At 41.8% G+C, this 17032-nt stretch overlaps 1 protein-coding gene across 1 annotated transcript in view; it reads left to right on the top strand.

The window, feature by feature from the left end:
• Positions 1 to 16757, top strand: part of P4HA1 (prolyl 4-hydroxylase subunit alpha 1) — a 59521-nt gene extending 42764 nt beyond the window's left edge. Inside the window, 5 exon segments of the mRNA XM_005301734.5 lie at positions 901 to 954; positions 4974 to 5039; positions 10977 to 11045; positions 13557 to 13653; positions 13964 to 16757. Coding sequence (XP_005301791.2) covers positions 901 to 954; positions 4974 to 5039; positions 10977 to 11045; positions 13557 to 13653; positions 13964 to 14034 — 357 coding nt within the window. The 3' untranslated portion in view covers positions 14035 to 16757.
• Positions 16758 to 17032: the final 275 nt, after the last annotated feature.

The following is a 17032-nucleotide window of genomic DNA, read 5'->3' as shown; positions in this document are numbered from 1 at the left end:
TCTCCAGCCTCCCAGCAGTGGGCTCCATCCCCTGGCTGTGGGATTGGGGCTTGGACCCCAGGGATCCAACCCTGGCCGTGCAGCGGCAGGTATCTACCCAGGCTCACCCCCCAATAACCCCTGGCTCCCCATCCAGGGCTTAATTTGTCCCCAGGCTTCCTGGGGCTGAGTAAGTCTGCCATGATATTTGTATGTTTGTTAATGTCACTTTTCACAGCAGACTGAGTAGCTAGCTGGGAGGCTGTGAAAAGTGATATTAACATATAAATACCACTTTCACAGCAGTAGATTTACTAGCAAGCAAGTCTTTTTAAAAGGAAAAACTACCCCAAAAATACAAGAACGTGCAAAGCACCTTATTGGGGTTTCTGTTCTGTTTAGGTCCAATAAAGAATAGAGACAAGTGTATATTATTTTTATTACTGAGTCTTCGGGGGGAGGGGAGGGAGGAAATCCACCCCTACATAAATAAATTACAATAATTTAGAGATGTATATATGAATTTTTTTTTCCTAAAGTTAATTCAGTATTTTAGGAAAAATTGTTGGTGGCTGCACTCCAGGGCCACCAAAAACTTGAGAACCCTATTCTAGGGTTTGAAATGCTATCATGAGAGAGTCTGTAGATAGCTGTAGAAATGATCCCGAGACTCAAAACTCAGAGCTAAACTCCTGCTTGTATTCTCATGAGTAGTCTGATTGAAATCAATGGAACTATTCATGAGTAGGTTAATAGGATTTAACCTTTACAGTATGCCCTACAGGGAAGGACTTATTTTCTCTGACTGAATTTTTTGTAGATGGAAGTTTTAAGTGTACAGGCTGGAGTCAAATATTCATTTGCTCTCCTCCAGATAATATACTGCTTTATTAGATATTTGTGCTTCTCCTTTCACTATAGGTAGCCAACTACGGCGTAGGAGGCCAGTACGAGCCTCATTTTGATTTTGGAAGGGTAAGTTCCTCTACTTTTCTGCCTTCATGGCTTTCTACTTCACATGCACTGTGTTTCTCTTTTTCAGGTGGCAAATTATGGAGTGGGAGGACAGTATGAACCCCACTTTGACTTTGCACGGGCAAGTAAAGAGGTGGAGGGGTGAAAATGACTTACTGAAGTCTAGGCCTGTTGACTGTGGCACAATATATTTTCTTTAATTTGTGTTAAATTTCATAGCCTATCAACTCTTCTAATCCACATTAATGGATAAAGCCCTCTAAACCACCAACTGAACAGGCATTATAAAGCAGTAAGATCTCCTCCTTTCAAACTGTAAAACAGTCTTTTATTGAGGGAGGTGACTAATTCTTTCAGACTGAAGGTATTAACTTCATTTGGGAGATGGATAAGGTATGACTGGCTCAGCTCAATGTAATAATTTTTAGTCACTGGTGCAAGTCCAACCAAAGTCTGCAATGAATCAGTTATTACTATCTGATGTCTGTTTTGGTGGCATATGGAAAATAATGTAGTGGCCTCAATCAACAGGGTTTCCACTCACACAAATTACCACAATTTGCACCCCACTAGGTAGTCTCTTCAGAGAGGCCAGGAACTGAATTGGCCTGGAGACTTAATTATCTTCTCTTTTCTAGAGAGAGTCCCTGCAGGTCAGGATTGTCTGGACACTGTGGTGAAGTATGCATTGCTATTGCCTATGCTATACCTTTAATGTGGAGAGAGAATTTAATTTCCCAGAGCTGTGAGTTTTAGCACCTTTCACTAGCACTAAATTCTCATAAATCAATCCGCTGCTTTTTCTGGTTTATAAATTGAGTAAAAAATTAATTGCCCAAAGAAAGAAATTAAGAGATGACAAAAGCCTTATGTTCCCGCCCCTCCCAAGCTCTGCTTTTGTTTACTTGCTCATTTGATAAACAATTTGAATTTCCTCACCTCTCCCTACCCCAACTGAATTTCACATGATGGGAAATAATGCCATTTCAGGTGGTTGTTTAATGGGCATTTTATGTGTGATTAACACTTTTTTAGATTAACATTGTCCTGTGAACCAAAAACCAACAAATATGAAAAGTCCTGTCAAAGTCATTGAAAATCATTAACAATTTGTTTTCAAATGCATGAATTAATTTCTAAAATAATGGCTTCTAAAAAGAATGAACCCATCAGTGCACAAAAATATACAATGTTATTTGGGGGGGGGGGGGGGGGAAATGCATTGGAGACTTCCCACAGATGAATATGTAACAGTAATTAGTCTCAACCAGAAAGAAATAGTTTCCTGCCCCACAATGTGGATGGTTTCTCTTGTGCTTCAGGGGATACATATGGACAGTTTTTAAAATGTTCTGTAAGGCAGATCTTTGGTATAGCAGTGCCATTGTGGCATATGAAGGGAGGAAGTCATTTTTTTTTTTTAAGTTGGTTTCTAGCTGAGTCCCTATTAAATTAGTAGTGTGGGCATGGCTTCTTGATTGGCTGAACTTCAGTAATTGAGTTAAAATTAGGGCTGTCAAGCAATTAAAAAAATCGTGATTAATCACGCAATTAATTCTGCTGTTAAACAATATAATACCATTTATTTAAATATTTTTGGGTGTTTTCTACATTTTCAATATTGATTTCAGTTATAACAGAATACAGAGTATACAGTGCTCACGTTATTTTTTTATTACAAATATTTGCAATGTAAAAAAATACTATTTTTAATTCACTTAATACAAGTACTGTAGAGCAATCTATCATGAAAGTTGAACATACAAATGTAGAATTATGTACAAAAAAACTTGCGTTCAAAAATAAAAAAAGTAGTGCCTACAAATCCATTCTATCCTACTTTTTGTTCACATTTGCAGAAGATACTGCCTGCTTCTTGTTTAGTGTCACTGAAAGTGAGAACAGGCATTCACATGGCACTGTTGTAGCCGGTGTTGCAAGATATTTAAATGCCAATGCGATAAAGATTCATAAGTCCCCTTGATGCTTCAATCACCATTCTAGAGGACATGCATCCATGCTGATGACAGGTTCTTCTTGAAAGTCAAAGCATACAGACCAATGCATGTTCATTTTCTTCATCTGAGTCAGATGCCACTAGCAGAAGAGTGATTTTCTTTTTTGATGGTTCGAGTTCTGTAGTTTCTGCATCAGAGTGTTGCTCTTTTAAGACTTCTGAAAGCATGCTCCATACCTCATCCCCCTCAGATTTTGGAAGGCACTTCAGATTCTTAAATTCGGGGTCGAGTACTGTAGCTATCCTTAGAAATTTCATATTGATATCTTCTTAGCATTGTGCCAGATTTGCAGTGACAGTGTTCTTAAAACGAACAACATGTGCTGGGTCATCCTCTGAGACTGCTATAACATGAAATATATAGGCAGAATAAAGCAGAGGAGGAGACATACAATTCTTCCCCCTGAAGAGTTCAGTCATAATTTGATTAATGCATTCTTTTTTAACAAGCATCATTGGCATGGAAGCATGTCCTCTGGAACAATGGCCGAAGCATAAAAAGGCATAAATCTTTAGCGCATCTGGCACATAAATACCTTGCAACATCAGCTACACTAGTGCCATGTGAACGCCTGTTCTCACTTTCAGGTGACATTGTAATTAAGAAGTGGACAGCATTATCTCCTGTAAATGTAAACAAACTTGTTTCTCTTAATGATTGGCTGAACAAGAAATAGGACTGAGTGGACTTGTAGGCTCTAAAATTTTACATTGTTTTGTTTGAGTGCAGTTATGTAACACATCTACATTTGTAAGTTGCACTTTCATGATAAAGAGATTACACTACAATACTTGTATGAGGTGAATTGAAAAATAGTATTTTGTTTTTACAGCGCAAATATTTGTAATAAGTGAGCACTGAACACTTTATTCTGTTATAATTGATATATTTGAAAATGAAGAAAAACATCCAAAATATGTAATACATTTCAATTGGTTGTTGTTTAACAGTGCAATTAATCACAATTAATTTGCGATTAATTGACAGCCCTAGTTAGAATCGGTTCTAACTGGGGTAGACTAAAGGTCCTGCAGCAAGCCTGGCTCTTGCTGAGGTATCTATTCTTGCCACTCTCTAGCTGTAATAAAAGAATAATGATGACTTGCTCCACAGGGAGCCATCTCCAGTGCTCCTTGTATAGGGGGAGAATTGCTGCTCCTGGGGTATTTTAGAACGTGCACACCTGCCTCCATAAACACAGAGGCGTGGATCTTTGTATAATACATCTCAGAATACCCATTTTATGCATTAATGCATGGTCATATTTTATCAGCAGCTTCAGCAATTAGAGCCAGACATCCTGCTTCTGAGACATTGCAGCTGTAATACTAAGAATTGGATAATTCAATATCTAAGCTGTATAAAATGTGAAAGTCAAGAAAGCCAAATAGCACAGGCCAGCAACATCATGGCACAAGGGCAAATACATTAACTAGCAGGTATAGTCCCTGTCAAAGGGTCACTTGTGCACTAGTACAAAGAATGGAGGCAGAAAAGGGAAAAGCAGATGGAAAAAGGGAGAAGGCTAAAAATCAAGGGGGGGGGAGGGAGCCAAAATAAAAAGGTAAGGTGGCAGCATGTATTAAAGGCAGCCAACAAGGTACAACCCCAAGAAGTCCTGACCTCAGCCTGCTTCTCACTCAACTGAGGTAGTGAAGAGCAGATTTCCCTTGTGTAAACTCATGCTTGTCAGTTACAAGTAGACAAGTACTTAAGGCCTAGATTATGAAGGGATTTATATATTAATTTTAAGACAAAGGGGCATTTTCAACTTGCCATGTGGGCTGCAACCTTTTAATTTCAGTAGCTTTAGCAAAGGAAAAATATGTAACAAATAACCAATACATACATTTTCCTCACCCTCTGTGTCCTGAGCTATATTTGATATTTTTCTGCATGAGTTTGTTTGTCGGCACTGCAGCTGTCTATCCACTGGTGTGCAAATTACATGATCAAAATAATGAGCATTTTATTAAATCAGTGTTTTGCTTTCTTTCACAGAAAGATGAGCCAGATGCTTTTAAAGAATTGGGAACTGGCAACAGAATTGCTACTTGGTTGTTTTATGTAAGTGAGACATTTTTAGCCATGTCATTACAAACTGTTTCTGCCAAAAAACAGTTAGTTTCTATTTCTGCATATTTTGCTTTGGGCACTTGAGTGATTTCAGTGATTCTGATTCATGTAATCTGCAAATAAAGGCAGCTAATAATTGCTCAGTGGTAAATAAGAGTACCTTTTAAAATTGGACCAAACTTTACAAAAAAAAAAAACACAAATTCAGTAAACTTACAGCCTCAAAGTTCTTTTCTTTAGGTGCTTGAGGTTTTTAATAATCGAAAAGGCAGTCAACAGCTATGACACTTCCTGCGGATACCCAAGGTTGTGAGGCACTTCACTACCACCTGCCCTTCATGTAAGGAAGCCTTGTCTGTATGTAGCAGTAGTCAGCTCTGCAGCTCCCGAACCAGAGCAACATAAGCACTTCCATCTAGGCCAGGGGTTGGCAACCTATGATACAGCGTGCCAAAGATGGCACGGCAAGCCGATTTTTAATGGCACGCTGCTGCCTGCCAGGGTCCCACCCAGCATGCTGCGGAACCCCGGCAGCGGGCTGAGCCGGACCCCGGCAGGCAGCAGCGTGCCATTTAAAAATCCTGCCTGACCCAGCCCACTCTTCTCTGCCCCCCCGCCTACCACTCTCTGTGGCGAGGGCGGTGGGCAGAAGCAAGCTTGGTCCTGCTGGCGGCTGCTATATGGCAGGCTCCACCAGCAGCCAAGCTTCCCCTTCCCCCGCCGCTTCCCCCAGTGTGCTGCGTCGAGCCCTGCCTCCTCTCCTCCCTGCGGCCGATGGCCCTTGCAAGGGAGGGGAGAAGAGCAGCCCCCAGCACCCTTGCTGCTCAGACCGGTAAGGAGGCAGAGAAGAGGCAGGGGGAGGGTGGTGTATCCCTTCAGCCCCCTGCCGTGAGCTGCTCAGGGGGCTGGGAGCACCCCCTGCATCCCCCTTGCACCCCAGCCCCCTGCATTCCCCCCACAATCCCATCCCTGACTCCTGCATTCCCCACACATCCCCAGCCCCCCCCCACCCCCCACCCTGAGCACCAGGTTGGCAGCAGGCTGAGCGGGGCCGGCGGCTGGGACCCCCAGCTGGCAAGGGGCCGGCAGCCAGAACCCCAGACCGGCAGCAGGTTGAGTGGGGCCGGTAGCCGGGACCCTGGCTGGCAGGAGCCAGTGGATGGAATCCCAGACTTCACATACCACAGTAGTTTAGTTATATTATGTATAGACTTTTATAGAGAGAGACCTTCTAAAAAACGTTAAAATGTATTACCGGCACGCGAAAACCTTAAATTAAAGTGAATAAATGAAGACTTGGCAGACCACTTCTGAAAGGTTGCTGACCCCAATCTAGGCTTTGCTGGTTCAACTGTTGCTCTATATGTTAGCAATAAGTACACACCAACCCCTCAAGCCTTCCAAGCATCTCCCTGGAGTGTTCACTCCCTATTCCACTGGTGCACCAAAAGAAATAGACAGAGTCCTGTGGCACCTTACAGACTAACAGACGTATTGGAGCATAAGCTTTTGTGGGTGAATACCCACTTCGTCAGACGCATGTGGTGGAAATTTCCGGAGGCAGGTATAAATATGCAGGAAGAATCAGTCTAGAAATAACAAGGTTAGATACAGATCCAGACTAATACGGCTACCCCTCTGATACTTGACACCAAAAGAAATAGTACATCCTAGCGTACCCATTCCACCTCACATCACCTTTGCACTTAACACAGCACTTAAACATACTTGATTTCATTATAAACATATTTATTTAACAAAGCATAGAGATTCAAGTAATAGCAAGTAGTACTACTGGAAGCAAAAGGCTTTATATATAAAATAAAATCATAACATGCATTTTACAACCTAGACTTAAATACTCACATCTTGCAGAGTAATGCTCACCAAAAGTCCTTGCAGTGTTTTACAGCCATTCTTGGCTGTAATCCTGCTTTCATGAGAGACACATGCTGTCAGATTGTCTCCCAGGTGAAGGACTCAGTGTTTCTTTGCCTCCCCAGATATAAAAATCCCATCCTTAGTCTTCATTCATAAACAGGACACACTCCTAGACCCTGCTGATTTGTTTTTTCTTACTGATTTTCTCCCATAGATTGTGTAACTGTGCAGCTGGCACCTGGCTCAGTCTGTATATAAGCCTCCAATGTGAGGCAGACAATACACAATATGCATGACCAGACAGAGAGATAAGTGTCTCTTACCTCCTGCCTAAAAGGAACCTGTGCAAGATGTGTTGTCTCCTGGTGCCCTAAGTTAAGAACCCAAATTCTTGTACCTTAAGAACATAATTGAAACATTTTCAGTATGGATACATAAATTCTTAAATATTACCTATACATAGGTTTTGCAGTGATTGATGACCAGTGGGCTACTGGCTCTCAGTAGAGACCGTATGACATTTTGGTGAATTATTATACATCTATTTGACCCAGGGGATCCCTGTGCCCTCTGCCAGTTGGCAACAAGAGGTCCCAACAGGCACATGTACACCCCATGCACCGGAGATTGGAAATTTCTAGGAAGTTGTGTCCATTGGTCCAGGCTTCTCCTTGTGCTACAAACTGAGGATAAGGGGTGGTGCAGCCACCAGCTCCCTCTTACCCAGCACTTGGCCTGAGTCAGAAATCTCTGCAGAATCTGTAAATATATAATATATATTTGTACATAGTTTAAGTATTCTTAGAGTTTATAGTCTAGTTAGCATAGCTTAGTTTCTTCCTGCCTTGTGGAGCTTCTCCCTGCAGAGAAGGATTATACTCAGTCTTGTGATTTAAGAACTGTCTCCTATCCCAGCTCCTTCTCAGTCAGTGATGAACACCAGCGTTCCCTTTAGAGGTTCACAACCACCAAGTTCAGCATTTGTCATGAACCTGAGGCACGAGAGCACCATCTGAGGAAATACCACATGGAGAAGGCCATAAGATCCCAGTCACATCCAGGCCACGGAGACACCCTCCCTCTCCCCCTCGCCCCCCGGTGGCCTCAGACTGTAGGCAATGACCCTATGAGCGCAAGTTCTAGAGCAGAGGCTATAACAGCGGTAAACCCAAAAAAACACTGCCTCAGGCCTCTTACCAGAGTAAGGGGCATTCTTATGCGCATAAGAGATCCCCTTCTAGATCTGCCATCAAATGAAAGTAACCCTCTCCAACTAGGTCCAAGTTAGGTAAGTCCTTGCCTACAGGTCCTGGGAGTTAGATCCATCCACCTAAATTTTCCATCCAAGAGGGGAAGTTGTGAAGGAAGAAGGAGCAGTCAGTTCTAGTTCTAGCTCCAGGTCATAGGACAAATGATCAGCATCTACCAGGACGGACTGGGAACTTGACTTTGGACTCCCCTTCAACAGCACTGACATTCCAGCAGGGATTAGCCAACCACCATGCCCTCAGGTGCATCACTCCCAACCTCCAGAACTCCAGCGTGGACTGAAACTTTTACCTTGCCAGAGGATGGTTGTGCCTTGCCCTACCCACAACCTCCTTTCCTGGCCGGCCTGGTCCTTCTCTGACATTTCAACGTCGGAAGAAATCACCCCGAGATTTTTCCCATACCCTTTCCACAAGCTGGAACATTTTTCTACCAGTAGACTGCCAGTAGATGGTGAACCTACTTTCTCATCCGTTGAGTCCATCTCCTCCTAGGGAGGCTAACCTAATAGAACCTCTGAGGTCTTGGAGCAGTCCTCCTTCAAGATACAACTGCCCACAGAACTGCATTAGTGGGATATTGACACCACAGGATCCATACGCCAAACAGCCCAGATCTGTGCACAAAAACCTACCAGCACTACTTTCCTAACTGATACCAACTGACTGAGTACACAGAGGAAGAAATCAAACTAGAGGTTTGGTACTGATGGTCCCAAAAGGCATGTCATCGTCCTCACCCAATGAGGCAGTCACTCCATTATTGCCATATCAATTGATGGCCACAGCCAATATCAGGGGTTTTTGCAGGGGATGGTGACTGAGCTCCAGCTCTCTCTTGACGAGGTCCATGACACACATCCTAAACTCCTTGACATCCTACAACCCATGGGCCTTTCTCTGGTGGCCCTCTCAATGAACAAGGCCATTTTGGAACCTGCTAGGGCATTGTGGCATACCCCTGTGCTCCCATCCCAGGGTGGCTAAAAGAGCAGAATTCCTCTTTACTCACCCAGAGGGTAACTCCCTAGTGGTGCAGGCACCCACAGTGAGATTAAGATTGCAACACCCCAGGGCAGCTCTAACAGATAAAGGCTCTAAATGCCTTGACCTTCTGGAAAGGATTTTCATCAACCAACCTCCAAGTCAGAATTTGCTAACTACCATGTCCTGCTTCCTCAGGAGGACAGGACTCAATTCCAAGACCTCATTAAGGAAATCAAACGGGTGCCTGAGACCTCTTTCTAAGCAGCAGTGGAAGGGGATGATCCCATGTTTAGAGCTGTTGCTATAGCTATAGTTATGATACTTGAATCATGCCTTCCCTCTTCAGGGTTCCCCAGGGAGATCCAGAATATCACTGAGGATTTTTCCTTACAGTTTAACCCTTCAGCAGGAAAGCTGATGAGTCATTGCACTTGTGTAAGGACTCCGGACAATTCTCCACTCCCTGAGCATTTATATCCCAGCCCCAAAGAGAAAATGCCACAAGCAGGGTTATAAACCTGGACATGCCTCTCAGCCATTTTACCACCAGAACTTTTACAAGCTGCCATCCAATGCTAGAGTGGATATACTGCAGATATACTGCTTCCTCTGCCTCAACTGTTGCCGCTTTCTCCCACTCCACCACCCAGGGGTTTCTTTGGTGGGGCATTCTGGTGTTAGCAAGGAATGGCATGGCATCACTAGAGCTACACAGACTTTTGGTGGTTGCCTTGCCCACAACTTCATAATTCCAATGAGAGGAGACTTCATTCTCATGACATCAGATGGGCTTTGGCATTCTATATGCAATCTATATGCAAAGAACAAAACCAATTAGGAAGTCATCAAGGTTATTTGTTGCAACAGAGTGATTGCAAGGAAAAGCATTATCTGCGCACTCTCTCACAGCTGGTGCATATTCCTCCTTCAGATGGGTGAAAGCCTATTCCATTAGACCTCAAGCAACCTCAACAGCATCTTTTACAGAGGTACCTATACTACACATTTGTAGAGCAGCTACCCTGGAGTGCCATCCATACCTTCATGAAAATTATGCCTTAATGTAGGCCTCTTTTGCAGATGCAGCTGTTGGGACAGCAGTTTTACAGACATCTATACAAACTGCATTTTCGCACCTTCCCTCTGTTTGAATACTGCTTACCAATCATCCACATGTGGAATACACACAGGGACCAGTACTTGAAGAAGAAATGAAGGTTACTTATCTGTAACCTGGAGGTTCTTTGAAGTGTGGAGTCCCCTATTTGTATTCTACCTGCCCTCCTTCCCCTCTGCTTCTGATCTTTCTTGATTTCCAGTAAGAAGAAGAACTGGAAACGTGTTGATTTGCACTGCCCTTCATATCCTCGATTTGGAGCATGAGGAGACCAAGTGTGCAGGTGCAGAACAATGGACATTACTTGCTAAGAAATTTCCAGTCTAGGTGAACGGAGTACATGCATATCCATGTGTGGAATACAGATAGGGACCACACATGTCAAAGAACCTCTAGCTACAGATAAGTGAACTCCATTTTTCTAGCTGCTACGGTATTTGTACTCTGCTCATCATCGAGGCATCTGAAAGCCTTACAAATTCTGGAACAAGAATGGCTACCACATTTTCTGTTTCATGCTACAGGGCCATAGCAAATGCAATTTTACAGCTAGTCACAGAAATTGTGCCCTTAATATGGAGTCAGAAATGAAGGTTTTCAGTAACTTAATATTTTATTGATGTGTTTTTTGGAAAGCACTGGGTAAAAGCTGCTCTTATTTTCTCTCCTTTACAGATGAGTGATGTATCAGCAGGGGGAGCTACTGTATTCCCTGAAGTAGGAGCTAGTGTTTGGCCTAAAAAGGTAAGATGAGTTTTAATGCATCTTAGATGTTACTCTCCCACTTTCCCTCCATTAACATCCAGCTATGAGGAACTGTATATTGGGGTGTTTAAATGTAAAATGAAAACTTCAAAATGAATTGATTGAAGAAAGTACTAGGGCACCAATCCTGCAAACACTTAAGCAGGACCACTTATTTCAGTGGCACTACCTATGCAAGTAAAATTACACACATTTTCAGGTCAAATCTAGCCGTGCTTGTGCAGTGTTTCAGTTTTTGCTGTTCTGCATGATTATGAAGTTTTAACTTCTATTGAATCATAGACTACTGAAGCCAATAGGTCCAAAACCTAAAACTTACCTTACTTGTAATTTGGGTCAGACTATATTTGGAGGGGAAACCCAGACTAGCCAAGCAGTGCACAGAATAAAACTCCTTTTTAGAAAATGGTGGTGGCTCTTAAAAAGATCTTTTTAGGTTCTCTGATCATCTGTAGGGAGAGAGCTGGATTCCAAGTCCAGGGCCACTTGGCAACCTGGCTATACTACCACACACAGGGTCATGCCCTTCCAAGCCTGGACAAAATGGTGTGGTGGGGGCCAGCTGGGAGGGATAGGGCTGTTTAGTGAAGCTGAGCCGGGAAGTCGGGGGGGAAAGATATTGCTAGGATTGATAGGCCACTTGGCTTGCATTCTAATGTTCAGTTGCCACAATGACCACTCACTTCTACCAACAAGTTTTCTTTGTTTAAAAGAAACCAACCCCCCAATAGAGCAGTAACTAGGAAATCAAATGACAAAAAAAATTAACACAGTTCTGGTTTCCCAGTGACAGCTAGTGCCTTTCCAGAACATCAAGTTCAGCAAAACTCAAACTTCAGGAAATACAGAGTTAAGATAAATGCCCACATAACCTTACCTCTGCTCCCCTGGAGCTTACAGTAGCCACTGGGAATTATCCACATGCACTGCAGCTGCATTCAACCGTCTGTGTTTTAACTGTACTAAATGGTTTTAATGGCGGAGGCAGCAGGGGGTAGAGATTTGTTTGTGAGCAGAGAAGAAAGAGTTTTGAGAAGTGTCACAGAACTCTGAGTATATGAGAAGTTCAGGATTTGCACCCCACCTCCTATGTCCGAGGAAGGGAAAACAAACATCATGTGTACTGTATCAGGAGGTAGCCGTGTTAGTCTGTATCTACAAAAACAACAAGGAGTCTGGTGGCACCTTAAAGACTAACAGATTTATTTGGGCATAAGCTTTCGTGAGTAAAAACCTCACTTCTTCGGATGGGAGCCACTGTGGATCATTTTATTACAAAATTGTGTAGGTTGTCTCAGGAGCAAGTTTCAGGAGGGGAAGAGGAGGGTCTTGCCACATGAATTGCCAATAGCGAGGTGGGATATGAGAACAGTTTGTAGATGGGTAAGGGAAAGTATAGGTTTAGGTGGTATCCTGTGAGTAAGTGTGAAGCAGCTGTTAAATTTTACAAGTGTGGTGTGCTGTCAGGAGAGTAGACTGAGTGTAGGGCAAGCACAAGACGCTCCTTTAATTTACAGTGAAAAGGCAGAGTATGTGGGTTATGGGGCATTACTCAAAGAGGGCAATGTTAAGGTTATGTGGGCAGTTTACCTTAACGCTGCATTTCCTAGTTTTCTGAAGTTTGAGTCTTGCTTAACCTAAACTTCTGGAAGGATGAGGTGTCACTGGAAATCTAAACTCTGCAGTAACAAAGATTGTTGCCATTTAAATAAATCTTGCATTCTGGACACATGAAAGAGTCAAATGTTTTGGATTTATTAAAACAAAAGATGGATCTATGGTTAGTGAATTTGAACTGATAGTTTGTCACCATGCCCTTCATGGTTTTAATAGATTCATCAGTTCACACCTAGGGATTGCCTATGTGGTGGTGTAATTTGCACTTTGTTACTCTGCTTTAGAAATCCCCCCCCCCACCTGCAGTGTTGCACATTAATTGGTACGTATAGACACTGGTGCATACTAAAGGTCCCCTAGAGCACTTTAACAAACAGCACTTTAGGAATCACACCTTCCCATAATGCGGATTATTCCACACTGTAGACAAGTTTTTATTCATAGATTGGAAATTGAAAAAGCAAGAAAGCTTCTCTCTCTCTCTCTCTCTTCCAATCAGTTTCTTAACTTTGAATGAACTAGTTGAAGAAACCTGAAATGAAGAAAATATTTTCTCTGCATCTGCAGAAGAGGCTGCTGCTGTCAAAAGCTGGTGTAGCACTGCAGCAAATGCAGGTTCCAGGTGCTTAGCCAGTGACTTCCTGCAGCTTTTTTCTTTAGAACTTGGCAGAAAACACTTTTTAATTTTAAATTGAATACAAATAATGTTAAGTTTAGGCTTTAACAGGTTGCCAAGTTTAATTTTAAATACATTCATTTAAAAATTAACCTATTTAAATGCATCATATTTTAAAGTCATTGATTATTAACCCTGGTAGAAGTAAACTTTGTGTTGCATAGAAAAAAATGTAATGTTTGTATTGAAATTTCCAGGGAACAGCTGTATTTTGGTACAATCTTTTTCCAAGTGGAGAAGGAGATTACAGCACAAGGCATGCAGCCTGCCCAGTACTAGTTGGAAACAAGTGGGGTAAGTATCCCTACTCTGCCAAACGTCTGATTTTAAATTTTTTTTTTTACTTCACTGCTTGTGGTAGGATACAGTACAGCCACCAGCTCTTTTCAAAAGAAGTGAGCTAGTACATACCTAGCTACTTCATACTAAGATTTTCCCAATTTGCAAATATTGTGGAGTTTTCTTCTTAGGCTTAGTATGTCAAGTTTCAGGCTATTGCTTTGACATTTATATTTGGGGAATAAAGCTTTTCTGATGCATGTGCTGATAATGTGTATTTAGTTTAAATAGAAGTAGTGACCAATACTATTTTTGTCTCTCATAGTATCCAATAAATGGATCCACGAACGAGGTCAGGAATTCCGAAGACCGTGCACTTTATCAGAGTTGGAATGATGCAGACTTTTCCCTGTCCTATACTCGAGTTTGTGTAAAATGTCTCCCCCATTTAACTTTCTACAGTTTTTACAATTTACTAACACTCCACTACAGGTACAGTCTCCAATCACATCCAGTATTGTCTGTGAAGAAACATCTACATTGTTTTAGTTCACTCTACGATATCCCTGTTTTATATAGAGAGAATATATTGAGATTTTTCAAGTTTTTCAGGCTAGAAGGGCAAAATATAGTTGAGTCCGAAATAACAGGGATAACTTGTGATTTATAGTACCTTTTACTCTGTAGAATCTCAGATCAGCAGAGAAAGCCAGTATGTGACTTGTGTTAGTCCTCACAAGCTTGAGTTTACCAGTGGTAAAAAAACATGAACAATCTAATTTCAAGCACAGACTTCTTGTTTGGAGAGATGCATTAAACCAATCCTTGTCTCCAGCTCCCAATCTCAACTCTTTGTTGTAGCGTGCCTCACCACTACAATTGAACAGTGGGCGTGGTTTGTGTTTCTCTGTGTGACAGGTTACCTTTGTGTTTATCCTAGCCTGTTTTTTCAATACTACACAAGCCCAGACTTAACGGACTTGTAAATTCTCTCTCATGCCTCTAAAGTGAATTTGACTTGTAACCCAGAGAATGTGAGCCTGCAATCATATAAAGTACGTGTCGGATACCTGTGTGCCTCAGAACAGCCTGACAGAAATGACCTGCTTTCCAGGTCTAGTTTTGTTTTTATGACTTAGTTTGTCCATTTAAAAAAAAGCTGCTTTTCTGTGTCATAGTAATAAACCTTTACATCCATTTCTTGGACAGTGGGATGGGGACTGTACCATCTTTGATTAAACAGAGCATTGTGCCTTAGGAGACTGGAATTTCAAATTGGTTATGAGGTAATGCGCAAGCCTCGAAGATTTACTTGTGAAAAGCCAAATTTTCCAATGCTGAAATCTTTTGTGACAAAGGCAATCTATTTATAATCTTCACTCTTTTAAAATGCTTTTTATTTTGTGTATGTTTTGATATGTTGTGTACATTGAATACATGCCATAACTGTGACTGGCTTTTCACCAACTCTGGACTGAATTCACACAGGATGTAGCTGAAGGTAAAAGTGAGCCACACCAGAACCTAGCAGGCCACCTTCTGTCAGTCTAATCTTGGATTATGAAATGCTGAATATTTTTAATAGTGTATGGGCAAACCCCATTTTAGATAATTGGATTTTCTACATGAGTGAAAACTTGAAGATTGAACCCAAAAGGTATGAGAATCCAACTATTAACCTATACAAATACTTTGGCAACAGGGATGCAATTTAAAGGTACTACAGAGGACTCACATCTTCAGAAGGATTATTATAAAAAAGTTAAATCAAGTAATGTATGGCATAAATAAAATCTAGCAAAGAAATATGCTCCAACAGAACAGAGTTCTTGTTCTCTGAATTTTGACCCTTTGACAAATTTTTCATCTCCCCCCACCCCCTTTCCTCTTGTGAATTGTGATGTAAATCCCCCTCATTTAAGTTTGTCACTCGTTTTTTTTCTTTTCTCCATCCTGCTCTTCATTCATTCCTTTCATATGCTCTCTTTTGGTAACTAGGGCTGAAGTTTAGTCCTGCAATTTTTAGAAAAATGGAGTGGACATGGCTAAGAGAGCTTGATAGACAGTTGTCAGGCACAAAAAGGCAAAACACCTCCATTTCCAATACCTCCTCTCTGTAATCAAACAATTTCTCTAGTTAGAGACACCCCAGTAATGGTGTGGCAGCTAATAGTCTGGGTTTTTTTGCTAAGAAAAAAACCCACTCTTCTCTTACATTTCAGTGCCTCTTTTTAAACTCGGTTTAATTTCTTAAAAGGGGAAATCTCAATCAATGGTCAGCTAAGTCACTGCTGTATACTTGCTTGAAAGGTCTGTTGCTCAAACTGGAAGAAAGCATGCTATGCTCCAACCCACCCTTTACTTTCAGTCAGCAGTAGTGAGAAGATGCGGGTATTGCGTACCAACCTCTAACTCCCAACTCAATTCAAGCAAAGACAAACATACTACTCCCTCCCTTAAGAGATTTGAGGTGGGAAACCATGTTTTGGAGCCTATTAAACTTCAGTTGGTAAGGTCAGAAAATAGTCTCTCCTTCTGCACCCTCCCATCAATAAGCGTTTCTAATGTTCATAGAATTTTAGAGAAGTTTCTAAGTAGTGTTGTTTCAATTGCATGATGCTTAAGATCCAGAAATAAATTCATATGATAGCTTTTTCTTTTGTCCATTTTCACTAAATGAAATTTGTTTCCCACTAGTGAAAATGTTCCATTGGATAAAGTTATATCTAAGACTGGTTAAATGTGTTGAAAATCATTTAAAAACTGAATTCTTCCAAGTCTGGTTAGTAGGAAAAGAAACTATTTACTTTAATTGTTGTAGATGAAGACCCATATTTCATCTCCCCTGCTTGAAGCATTCATACATTTAACACTGTGTAAAAGTACTGTTGCTTGCTGCCTTATCCATTAACTTTCTAAAAGGGCTTTCAGATCAAGAGTTTGGCTCCTGTGTGAATGCAGTTTAGTATTAAATATGAATGACAACTATCTGGTTCACAGTGACTGACATCTGAAAAATTGCCTTACTATTAAATTTTTTGTAAAGTTTTTTTTAAATGTAAAGAACAGGCTTAAAATAAAAGTCACTGCCACTTACAGTGAAAATCCTCAACATCAAACTTTTCTTGTGATCTGTTTGTCTCCATTTGTCCGATTTATGGATTCCCATATGGTTCCTAGAAACTCAACAGCCCTATTCCCTAATTAATTTCAGAATATAAAAAGTGGGTTGAGAACAGAGGTGGGCAAACTACGGCCCACGGGACCGTCCTGCCTGAGCTCCTGGCCTGGCAGGCTAGCCCCCGGCCCCTCCCCTGCAGCCTCAGTTCGCCCTGGTGCAGTGCTCCAGGCACTGGGGCTGTGAGTTCCTGGGGCAGCGCAGCTGCAGAGCCTG

This window comes from Chrysemys picta, chromosome 7, assembly GCF_011386835.1.
Source record: "Chrysemys picta bellii isolate R12L10 chromosome 7, ASM1138683v2, whole genome shotgun sequence".
Lineage (NCBI taxonomy): Eukaryota > Metazoa > Chordata > Testudines > Emydidae > Chrysemys > Chrysemys picta.
Note: the sequence above shows the minus strand (reverse complement) of the source record. Positions and strands in the feature narration are given on the sequence as shown.